This window comes from Trypanosoma rangeli, assembly GCF_003719475.1.
Source record: "Trypanosoma rangeli strain AM80 chromosome Unknown Tra_15.4_contig_00206, whole genome shotgun sequence".
Taxonomy (NCBI): Eukaryota; Euglenozoa; class Kinetoplastea; order Trypanosomatida; family Trypanosomatidae; genus Trypanosoma; species Trypanosoma rangeli.
The window spans coordinates 1-11,397 of NW_021705952.1; the positions used below are offsets into that span (position 1 = coordinate 1).

General features: G+C 48.7%; 4 protein-coding genes across 4 annotated transcripts, besides 11 other annotated features; all 4 read right to left on the minus strand.

Moving 5' to 3' along the window:
• The first annotated feature begins 718 nt into the window (after positions 1–718).
• Positions 719–777: a sequence feature (A-rich).
• Positions 778–835: 58 nt separating this feature from the next.
• Positions 836–874: a microsatellite.
• A 65-nt stretch (positions 875–939) lies between these two features.
• On the minus strand, positions 940–1,764 carry TraAM80_05957 (uncharacterized protein; the record flags this gene model as incomplete). Its single annotated transcript, XM_029382816.1, has 1 exon — positions 940–1,764. The coding sequence occupies one exon, from the start codon at positions 1,762–1,764 to the stop codon at positions 940–942; it is 825 nt and encodes a 274-aa protein (XP_029237288.1).
• Positions 1,765–2,237: 473 nt separating this feature from the next.
• Positions 2,238–2,265: a microsatellite.
• Positions 2,266–2,275: 10 nt separating this feature from the next.
• Positions 2,276–2,302: a sequence feature (GA-rich).
• Positions 2,303–2,321: 19 nt separating this feature from the next.
• Positions 2,322–2,356: a sequence feature (A-rich).
• A 47-nt stretch (positions 2,357–2,403) lies between these two features.
• Positions 2,404–2,440: a microsatellite.
• Positions 2,441–2,483: 43 nt separating this feature from the next.
• TraAM80_05958 (3-phosphoglycerate kinase, glycosomal) lies at positions 2,484–5,186 on the minus strand (the record flags this gene model as incomplete). Its single annotated transcript, XM_029382817.1, has 1 exon — positions 2,484–5,186. The coding sequence occupies one exon, from the start codon at positions 5,184–5,186 to the stop codon at positions 2,484–2,486; it is 2,703 nt and encodes a 900-aa protein (XP_029237289.1).
• A 13-nt stretch (positions 5,187–5,199) lies between these two features.
• Positions 5,200–5,225: a microsatellite.
• Positions 5,226–5,567: 342 nt separating this feature from the next.
• Positions 5,568–5,622: a sequence feature (A-rich).
• Positions 5,623–6,214: 592 nt separating this feature from the next.
• Positions 6,215–6,275: a sequence feature (A-rich).
• A 111-nt stretch (positions 6,276–6,386) lies between these two features.
• Positions 6,387–8,135, minus strand: TraAM80_05959 (nuclear RNA export factor 1/2; the record flags this gene model as incomplete). The annotated part of the gene is made up of 1 exon (XM_029382818.1): positions 6,387–8,135. The coding sequence occupies one exon, from the start codon at positions 8,133–8,135 to the stop codon at positions 6,387–6,389; it is 1,749 nt and encodes a 582-aa protein (XP_029237290.1).
• Positions 8,136–8,636: 501 nt separating this feature from the next.
• Positions 8,637–8,666: a microsatellite.
• Positions 8,667–8,994: 328 nt separating this feature from the next.
• TraAM80_05960 (putative phenylalanyl-tRNA synthetase) lies at positions 8,995–10,872 on the minus strand (the record flags this gene model as incomplete). The annotated part of the gene is made up of 1 exon (XM_029382819.1): positions 8,995–10,872. The coding sequence occupies one exon, from the start codon at positions 10,870–10,872 to the stop codon at positions 8,995–8,997; it is 1,878 nt and encodes a 625-aa protein (XP_029237291.1).
• Positions 10,873–11,252: 380 nt separating this feature from the next.
• Positions 11,253–11,283: a microsatellite.
• Positions 11,284–11,397: the final 114 nt, after the last annotated feature.

The following is an 11,397-nucleotide window of genomic DNA, read 5'->3' on the forward strand; positions in this document are numbered from 1 at the left end:
ATAACGCAGCAGCCGAGAGCGGGTCTGAAGGCGCTGGGCGGGACGGTGCAAACAAGGAAAGAGAAGAAAAAATATCTCACCTTTTACTGCAGCATCCCTGAAAAAACTCTAGTATAATTCAACGCGCGCTCCCGTACGCCTTCCGGGATTGGTGGTCCTCCATGTTTGTGGCGGAGTAAAAGGAGAAACCTGGCTGGGTTTGCTGCCTCTCCACTGAGAATAATAGCGCCGCCGCAGGGCGCTTTTTTTCACTATTGTATTCGCCTACAAAATAAGGAGGCAGGAAAGGAGACGCAAGGAAAACAGGCGTGGGGAGGGGACTCCACAAACCCAAAACAGGCAAACACACATAACCACACCTCCCCACGAAACGCACGTTCAGGTGGTGCGCGCGGTGACATCTTCCCTTCACCCAGTGCCAGGCTTGGGGGGTGTAGGAAAGGGCGCAAAGACGACACACCGCAGGTAAAGCAAAAAAAAAAAAAACGTTCTCCGCTTTTATACATGAGAAGGGGGTGTGCATCTTTCCATCTCGCATTGGTCCTTTGCCTCTCCCCACCCTTTCCCCTCGTTCCTAAACAGAGGGTAAGCATATTTTTTTTTTGCCGTCTTTTGCCCCTTTCTTGGGTTTCCGTTTAATATCACCGCCTTTTTCTACAGTATCCCCTTCGGAATTGCGCTGATAAGGATGAAGATGATTGGTGATGGTTGTAAACGCAAAAAAAAAAAAATAATAATAATAATGGCAATAAAAAAAAAACTATCATAAATAAACATTCGTCTGCATTCCAACACGACCAAGCTGCATATGTGGAGATAAAACAGGCAGAGCGGGCAATACCACCAAAAATAAGTAAAAAACAACAACAACAACGCATTAGTGTTTACCATAATACTACACGCATGCACTTTTTGACTCCTCTTTTTGATTCCCACTTCTTACTGGGTAGCCCATTCTTCTTGGCTGTAATACCGCTCCTCAAGCGTGAGCGGATTCCCTTCCTTTGGGCCATCTCCAGGTTGCACTGCGTTGTGGTTGTCAGCTTTCTCTGACATTTCGTGTTGCGGCTGGTGTAGGGCGCTTCCGTTGTCTGCTTTGCTCAGTACCCCGCCTGACGAGTATGATTCCATCACCTCCCCCAAGTGCCTCGAGAATCCGCTGTTGCACGCGGCGTATCCAGGCAAAGAGGTCTCCAGAAAAGATGCAACGAGACGTTTGAAATGACTCATGGCCACACCAAATTCTTCCTTCTTTTCTTGATACTTAAGGCTCGCCTTGTCACGACTTTTACCCAATTTTATGTAAGACTTGCTTTCGGCAAGTGGACGGTTCTTTCTTGCATATTCTTTCTCAGTTTCGCCGATCTTGAAGCGATACAATTCCTCCTTCTTTTTCATCTCCCGCAAGCGCTTGTAGAACTTGTAAAGCCTCTCATGCTCAGCCAAAATGGGTGGAATCCCTTCCTTCACATACTGTGTCACATCCATCTGCAATGATGACATCGCACTCCCATCCCTCAGCTTCTTCATTCCTTCTGCAAACCCTCGAGTAAGTTGAATGGTGAGACTGTCGCTTTCATCTGAAAGTTCCGTAAAGACGCTTGCCACCTTCTCAAAGGAGTTCATCAACCCTTGGTAGAGGTTGATGGTTTCGGCAATAGACTTCTCAAAAAGCCTAACAGCCTTGGCAGTCCTCTCAAGGCACTCCCCGTTCTCGTTAAGGCCCTTGTCCACTGTCTCCGGAATTGTGGTGCAGCAAGACATGCTCTTTTTTGGCAATTTTGTTTTGTTTTTGTATGTGTTATTGTCCCCGCGTTTGCCTCTACTCGTTGATTCCCCAACACTGGTTTCTTCCTTAACTGACTTTTTTTTTCTTGTTTTATTATGTGATTCTCCTTGCTTGATACGTACAGTCTTTGTGAATCCTTTTCTCGGGTGCACAGGTATATTAGCTGTCTCGGCGTCGATCTATATGTGTGTAGCTCGACTACCTCCCTTTGGGTTTCACAGCGGCCGCTGCGGCGAGGCGATAGGAATCGCAGGGGAGAGAAGAGAAGCACTAACGCAAAAGCGTTTCGTCCAGAGAAGAAGTATGCATTTATTACCTTCAGCAGAGTCTGTGGGGACCCCTTCTGCGGAAAACATCTAGGGCGTCGCGCATTGTTTTCTCCGTTTTGGTTAACTTCGTTTGTACTGCCCGCTGACCACCCAATCGCAGGCAAGGTACGGTGACGACATCCCTCTCACTCTCTCTCTCTCTCACTCCATGTATTAAAGAGAGAGAGAGAGATAACTAGAGAGACATCCAACCACACGAGAGGAAACCAACACACAACAAAAACAAAAACAAAAAAAACCGACAACCAGAATACAACACTCAACGGCATTTGCACGAAATCCAATTCCGCCTCCCCCACCCCCCCTTTCTCCCTCCCCCTCCTTCGCGCGGTCTCGTTACTCTCACCCTACTTTGAGACAGAAAGTTAAGGTCTGTGATGCCGTGCCACCAGGTACGCGTTAGCTTGCCACACCACGCCCAGCAACAAATGGACTCCAAAGCGCAGAAAAACCGAAATGGCATGTTTCAGCTCGTACGCCTTAAAGGCATCTTTCCTGAACGCCTCCAGCAGTGAGATGGACCCAACGTCACGACTGCGACGAAACAGCAGGGCAAAGACAACAAATCCTAGAACCAATCTAACAATGACCATTATGAGAAGTTGCACAAGACGCGAACACCTTGATCTCTTAATAAGTTCTAAACGGCGCTGCACGGCGAGAAAGCCGGCATGCGCCGCCAGTGGAGCCCAACTAACAGCTAGTGACACAAGTGCTTCATCCAATAGTGCCCTGTAGGTTAACCCACGCCAGTTGAGCCCCATTGCCATTAAACGAAGGGGAACAGTAATGAGGGCAGCTCGGGCCGATGCACACATCGGCCCAAGCGAAACGGATCTATGGTACTCCAAATCACGTACAACAGCTGCACCTAGAGCCGGAAGAAGACCACCATGGCATGCTATCTTTTCCCAAACTTTGCTATCCTGATGTGTCGGAGGGAGGGTAGGGTAATCAATGTATTGCATCGTCAATTTCTGCAAGGCCAATGTTGATACCACATCCTGTACGATATCCTCAATTAAACCCCATTCCTCGGGGACAGCATATGGACCCGGTACGCGGGAACATAGGGTAACACGATGTAGGACACACCTCAAAGAAGCTTGTTCTTGATATTCTTCAGCTGCGATTATAGATAAAGGTCCGGAAATATTCTGTAGCAACTGCGCCGCCAAGTCTGATTGCTCATTAAGAAGGTCATTAAAAGATAAGGATGTTAGCTGATATGTTATTGTTTCACTCACAGCTGCCTGAACTGTTTCCGCCGCAACGGCTTGGGTAATAAAGTCATACATGCCCACCGTCTGCCCACATCCAATGAATCTAGAAGGAATAGTTAAGGTATTGTCGCCATGTTGTGCCACTAACCCACCATCAGCAACCACCCACATACTTACGTGACGGTCTCCCCGGTATACCAAATAATCCCCACACGCATGCCGGCGTCGCGCAAATTTCCGTGCTATAACCTGAATTTGGTGCGACGTACACCCTGAAAAAAGAGGAAGATTTTTCAACAATTCATCTACAGAAACCGTACTATTAGAGTCCAGCGCTGGGGTCAGATCAGAGAGCGCCTCGACGCCAGGAAGAAGATGCCCCTGCAGCACCTCTAAGCACGACACCCCACCGCCAGACACGTGAGAAAAAAATTTGGCAAGCCCAAATTGTTGAACAGCGGTGACAGTGCTACGCCCACCAATGATAGACAGTTTTCGCTCTTGCGCAAGCAGCGTGGCAAAGGCGTGTGTGCCCTCCGTGTACGCAAGATTGACCCAGCCAAAGGTGCCAATCCAAAACACACACTGACACGCACGAATGTACTTTGCGAAGAGAGCAATTGTATTGGCCCCACAATCCATAGCGTAGACATCTGAAGGGACAGCCATAGACTCTACAACGACAGCCACTGTGTCCTTGTTGTTTGTCAACTGCTTTGACACTACATGATCAACAGGCAACACCAATTCCACCCCATTCTCCTCACACAATGAAATAATCTCCTCGGCCAACTGTGTACAAGGAATCGCCTCCACTACCATGGTTCCAACTCGGTTGTTCATTTGTTTACGTTTTACCACCTCAGAAAAATTCAATAACTTCCCATAAGTTAATCCCTTGGCTGCCAAAAATGGAGTTGCTAATGCACCGGCGATAAGTATCTTGTCCACCTTGCCTATTAAACTCCGTATCAGGAGCAGTTTTTCCGGAATATGTGTCCCGGCAGCCACCACTGCGATAGGTCGGACAGGGTGGGTAAGAAACTTGGAGAAAAACGCCAACTCCTGACCCATAGAAAGTCCCGCAGCACCATGGTGTAAAAGTTTGGGAAGGGTCGTGTTGCTTGCATGCTCCTTGCTAGCTGTGGCAAAGGACTCATTTACAAACACATCAATGCCTTCCGCAAGTAACTCCATCATGACCCTTCGTTTTTCCGGATCGGACGAGGTTTCATCGTGATAAAACTGCAAGTTTTCTAGCACCAATACCTCCCCAGGTCTAGGCTGATGCAACGGAGGGCGCAAGCAATCTGGGGCAAACGTCACCTTAACACCTGGAAGATGTCTGGAAAGGGCCTCGACAAATGGAAATGTCGAAACAGGAGCAAACTCCGACTTTGGAAATACTCGACGTAACGCGTCGAGTTTCGCCGCATTTTCCAGTTGCGAAAATTCCCGTGTCATACCTTTGCTGCACTCAACAGAGGAGGTGAGTGGGAACACAAACCCCGGCACCCCCCGCAACACCTCCATCTTCGCTTGGGGTGACAAGGAAAAGAAAAAGTTGGTAAGCCCCATGCCTTCCTCTCGGCGAAAGGCCTCAATCACATCCTCGCGCACCTGCCCCTGTAAATTTAATGAAATACCGCATATTGGTCCGAACGACGCGCCCACCACCACCGCTCCCTTTTTCTTTAGCAGGTAGCCGATAGTGTTCACTGTGGCGCGGGAATCTGTTGTCTCTCCCAAGATGTTTTGTGGGTCCACCAGGACAAAGAACCGCTTATTTTTGACCGGCCAGATGTCGTACACGGCACGCTTCAACCCCAACTCCTTAACGTACATCAACGCGTTTCTAATATATATATATATATATATATATATTAATTATACTTCTTTGATTTACCCAAAGATCCTTTTATGTGATTGTTTTTGATAAACGTTAAAACCAGTAATTTTTCACCAGTTTTTTTCCCCCTCCCGCTTGCTTGCTTCTTACTGGATCCTTTTGTATTTATTGCGACGCCGCGCCCCAGCCTCCGCTTCACGCACCCTCAATACGCCACACTTCTTCCGGGTGATGACGACGACAGCGTCAAAAAGGAAGCGAGCAACACCAACGAAAGACAAGTAGAAGAAGAAGGGGGCGGGAACCAAACATATAGAAATCAAAGCACTGCGGCATCGATGAAACACAGTTTAGAACAAAACTAACATCAGCGACAAAAAGATAAGCACAGAATGCTCAGAAAAAAGAAAGAAAGAAACAACAACAAAAACACCGCTTCATCTTTCATTTTTTGTTCGTCTTGTTTTTAGTTTACTCGGTATTTAGGGTATTATGGTCGCGCCTGGGCCTTGTCAAGGGCAACACCGTCACTTCTTCAGCGGGCAGAGTTCCCTAGCCGCCCAGCATCGCTGCAGCACACCACACCGCAAAAAGGAATGATAAATGACACCCATTTTCCCTCGTCGAAGCATATTTGTATGCGCTACATACGCCAACGCGCCCAACGTAAAATTCGGCGAAAATAAAAATCAAAAAAAAATCCTCAACGATGAAGCCAATCGCAGCGGGCGCATACGCTCAAAGAAAGACAGGCGTGCAAGCCCCCATAAAAGCACGTAGGGTGGTGGTGGGAAAGCGACCAAGTACAGAACAAAGTAAACACAGCTATTAACCTGCTGCAGGGGCCATCTATTATGTTTCCATTAGCACGAGGTCAGTGTGGCCTCCTCTTCTCCATAAGAGTGATCCTCGCCTGCATAAGCTCTGCATATACTCCTCCTCTAAGAACCAATGCAGAACACGCGGTTTCACACAGAAGTACCCTGAAAGGCTCAAACAGGGTTAAATCTAAGTGAAAGCCCCCCAAAAAAAAACAACAACAACACAAACATCACAAAAACAGCACCAGAAGCACAAAAAACAAATGTTATTATTAATAATAAGAATAAACAGTCGCACAAACGCCAAACCCCCATGGGTGGGCCGCTGCTTGAGGTTGGGTCGAACCACAAAGGGTTTGCAATCTGTTGTCGCCTCTATGCTACCTGTGATGTTGTTACTCCTACGGCGGTGCCCATTGCCTCCTCTACAGCACACCAATTACCACCCACCCTGCGCAGCAGTTCCAAACCTTCCTGTGGGGCCAATCCAAACCGGTTACCTATGCGGCAAACTTGAATACTTTCTAGTATATTCTCACCTGTTAGTGCAGCGCAGTGCTCATACATGCTCAGTGGCACCCCTCCAATGTCGCCGAGCACCGCCATCAGCTCTGCATCATTGCTCACATGTTGGCTTAGTGCTAAAACCACTTCCACTGGTACATCTTTTTTCCTGCCAAGCAACTCAGCGCGACTGCGATCGGTTCTGGGACTAAACAGGATACGGCACTCACTCACGTCAGCTGAAATATCGGCGTTAGCTTCTCCCTTCTTGGATAGACCCGCTGTCTTCCCCGAAAATAGGTACAGTGACACCATATCGTTCGTCACCAACCAACGGCCCGCCTCGTTTTGCTGAACAGTAAGTACTCGTGTGAAGTTGCGATAAATGACCACACGATCAGAGTTATTCTGACTTTGCGGACTGAGGTGGGTCCACGTCATCACGCCATGCAACGTCACCACAGTCACCGGCACCTTCATCGCCACAGGTGCGGGGCCAGACAGGTACGTGTTATCCAGAAACGAGGCGCTTGCACTGCTGTGCACGAAGTGTTGAACCGCAAAATTTTTGGGATACAACCAGTGTTCCAGCTGTGAGCAGACCTTTGTACGCCCGCACGCCACAACACTTGACTTCACGCCATGCAACAAGTTGTGATTGCTCTCTGTCTGTTTTAGCCGGAGACCAACAATTTCGCGAATGACGTTGCGCTGCGTAGACGCCAATGAAAAGCCATTTACGCTTCGCGCCGGCGAACTTACTGCAGCCTCCGGTGACGAAAGGGAAATGGTGAGAATGGCCTTCTGCGCATAAATATCTGATACTGCATCCACGCCCTGTGAAACCCGCTCCACCTCACCCGCCTCAAGTGGATTCAGCAATGAGCATTGGACAAACTGAAGCACATGCCGCTGCGCGTCGGTGTACTCGGAAGTCGCAAATCGTGGCCATGGCAATAACAGTGGCGGAACCGCGATGCCTTCCCCATCCAGTCCAAGGAGAAACGGCAATGCCTTCTTCACTTCCATGCGGTAGTCATCACGCTTTGCCACAGGGTTACCCACAAGCACCAACTCCTGTAAATTCATGAACTTTTTAAGTTCCTGTAGTGCATCCATCGTCCTAATATTATTTGCCTCTAGCGAAAGAGCCCGAAGCGACATGTGCAAATCCGCCTTTTCCATCTGGCCTGCCAGGTGAAAAAGGGAAGTGATATCATTTCCCTTTAACTGCATAGCAGAGGGTGGTGGGACAATAAGTGACTTTATCGTCGAACAGAGAGCGCGGCAGAAGTTCTGCGTATTAAAGTTAATGGAGTTTGAGACGTCCTTTAGGTCTGGAAACTTCCTCAACTCGCTCAGGTCCAACATCCCAGACGACGCGTCATACACCCGTTGCTGCTGTTTCTCAAAGACCAGCTTCAGCATTGTTGAGAGCAAATTTGTCGCTGCATCCGGTAAGCCCAAGGTAACGCTTGACAATTTCACCGCGCCTGCGTTACCGCCTGACTCCTTCCCACGCACATGCAGGTACGGGCAGCGCTGATTCGTGCAAGCGCCCCTCTTGAAGTAGAAGCAGGGCACATTGTGGGTGTTCGTCTTCTTGTAGGGTGCCGACATACCTGCCAGCGCCACTCACACGCAGAAAAAGCCTAAACTCCGCCCCACCCACCCCACACCTCACACGTCGGCCGCTCTCAAGGTACCTTGCGTTTTTTTTCTTTTCCTTCCCACACACAGGGCAGAGAAGAAAAGAACAGCGACAACAAGAGGAAGCAGCAGCCAAGCAAAAAATGAAATCAGAACAACGTGTCTAGCTAGACAGTTATAATATCCTCCTGGGATTCCACTGCGCCCCGGCTTGATTCGGACCGCCTAAGTTATTCCTTCTTCTCTGTAGGTCGATTGTAATAATATTTTTTTTTTTTTAAAGAAACGCACCCGCGTCCACAGCCGACACAAGTACAGACCTAAACTACACTGCAGTGACACAGGCAAGCAAAGGAACAAAAGGGCAAAGACAAAAACACAAAAAAAAACAAGCAGAGTACACAAAGGTGGAGTCAGCTGGGCGCAATGGGCTTCCGCTCTTCTCCCTAATCCTCACACAAGGTCGCCGTAAACAACAGCAGCCACAATAACAACAAACAAAGATGCAGTCATGTTCATTAGTGAAAAGAATAATCCACATGGAACTTTATTCTTAGATTCGTTCTGGTGTTTCTGGGTTTCCTTGCGGTTGCCCCCACACTGGGCCGTCGCCAATCCGCCACGCACCCACCACCGGAAAAACAGCGGCACACACACACATACACGCGAAAGTGAAACGACAAAAGCAATGGAAAATATTTCCCTCTCTTTTGCTGAACCTAGAACATAGACCTCAACGCTTATGTATCCAAGCTCTCTTGCCTCATTCCCTGCGTCCTTTCACCTCACCACTCCGTTTTTTTTTTTTTTGCTTTTCTTCTTCTCCCTCCTACTGGGCAAATTGAACATTCATCTCCATGTACGAGCATGGGAATGGAATATCATACGCTCGGAGTGTGTTCGGGTGAACGACACCAAAGCCGCCTAGGCACACTTTTTGACCCTTGCGATGAAGCAAGATGTCCATGCAGCGCCCCGGGAAAAAGGCGCCGTCGGTTCCCCTCTCCAAAGTGTATGTGTCTTCTTCTGCCTCGGCAGCAGCGTCACCCTTTCGCGGAACACCAAGCTTTATCATGATAAACTCAACCAGACCATGAATATCCTCGAAGCCACTGCTCTCACTGCAGCAATGGAGGGCGGCAATGTGGCGTTGGTTACTTGCGCCACACCTCGGGTAGTCAGAATGTTGCCTGATAATAGGTGGAAAGTTGTTTTCATTGTCTATCAGCACCACATCCGCACATTCAAAGAAACGCAACGGCAGTGGTTGTGACTTATTCGCGTTAAGTGTCTTGAGAATGCCTGGCATTAGGGAGGGACGGCAGACCTGAAATTCCATCGTCTGTGGGTTAGCAATGTGTACCGCGACATCGTTGTCCTCACGGTTTAGACGCGCAAAGGCCTCATCACGAGAACACAACGAAAATGTTAAAAGCTCCATGTAACCTGCATTCGCCACCTCCATGCGCAGCAGATGTGACATTTTACTGACCGGCTGCTGCGTCACCTTGCCTCGCGTGGTGCACTCAACGTATTTGATATTGTCGTAGCCGTAAGCAATGGCAACGTCCTCCATGAGGTCTGTTGGCCCAAGAACATCTGGTCGAGTTGGGGGAACCTCAACGACAATGGTGTCATTCTCCACCTTGGCAACGCGGTGCAGCATGCGTTCGAGAAGTTTACAGCACTGCTGTGTGGAGTCCAGTTTGATTCCAATTAACCGCTCCACCTTTGAAAGCTTTACGGATTCGACAACAGGGTCCAGGTTGGGTGTCACCACCACTGTGGTGCCATCCGGCGCCGCCTCCTCATACTTCACCTGCACCGCCTCGACTGTAAAGGGCTCCTCACAATAGGTTGAGAAGGCGCACACCATCTGGTTGACCAGCACAGTGGCCTTGTAGTGGTCAGGTGCGGTGCATTCTATGAAGATATTTTTGGTCTCCTTGCTGATGCACGAATAGTCAGAATTGATGATGGGTGGCAGGGAAAGAACTTTTTGTTTCTTAGCGTCCATAATAACCGGATAGTGACTAAGGCCAGAGAGAAGCGGGACGTACTTTGAGATGTGTCGATCCTCCTTGTAGAACTCTGCTAGACCGTCCCCAGTACAGTCAAGCAGGCGGCCGCGCTGGTTAAGTGGCACAAAGCAAATCGTTTCCTTAGACTTTAACATGTACACAAAATCGTTACACCCAATCTTATCCAAGTCGTGCGTTCCCACGGAGGCCAGGGTCCGCCGACGGGCGAGTCCAGAGTGCAGCTTCTCTTGAAAATCAATGAAGCTTCTGTAACTGCGCTCGTTAAAACGAATGTCCTTCAGTACGGCGCAAACAACATAGTCGCGGACGTTCCGCACTGATTTCTCCACGGTTATCTTGTACAATGGGTTGCTGCGGTTCAGCAACTTGAAGGTGGGAGCCCGCATGAAGCCGAGAAACACCTTCAGCGCTGCCGCCATCCCCTCCGCACACTGAAGGTCGTAGCGGTTAGCGGGGGTGTCAATTTTGTAAATAACCTCGTCGGAGAGTTCCTCCAACCTGGCGCCCTCGGCAACCCCTTGTTCACGGCTAAACATCTCCCGCTCACTCGTGACGTCATCCAGTTCCACACCAAACTCAAAACACACATCCTCAAATTGTTCCTCCGTGTACTTCTTCCCAATAAGGTCAAACAAGTAATCGCGTGCAACGGCAAGAGTTGGCATGATGCCTGTGTCCCTCCTCTTCTTTTTGGTTTGGCGTTTGTTCCCTTCGCTGCTTCGCTTGTAGTTATAAATAATATCAAACGTATATCAATATATATATTGATATGTACGTTTCTTTCTCTTTTTTTTCTTTTTGATTAAACACTCCTTCCTTACGTCTAGTTCCTTCTCTCACTTTGAACGGATAGTCAACTGCAGTGGGAGAGGGAGAAGTCATGGGGAAAAGCAGACATCAATCATTCTCAGATTCCTCAAAGGCCTCTTCCTTCGGCCTCCTGAGCACAACTTGTGAGAAACAACACAACCACAAACGAAAGTAAAGAAAAAAAAACAGCATACGTACGCCACAGTGCACATCATAAGAGCGGGGCTCGCTGATGCCTCCTCCCCTACTCTGCCTCTCCCTCTCCCCACACGTTCTTCTTTTTTTCATCTTGTACGGTTATATATTGTAGAAATACACTTGGGGGAAAAATCATTTCCGCCTTTTCATCAGCAGTAGTTCCTGAATACGACTGTGTATGG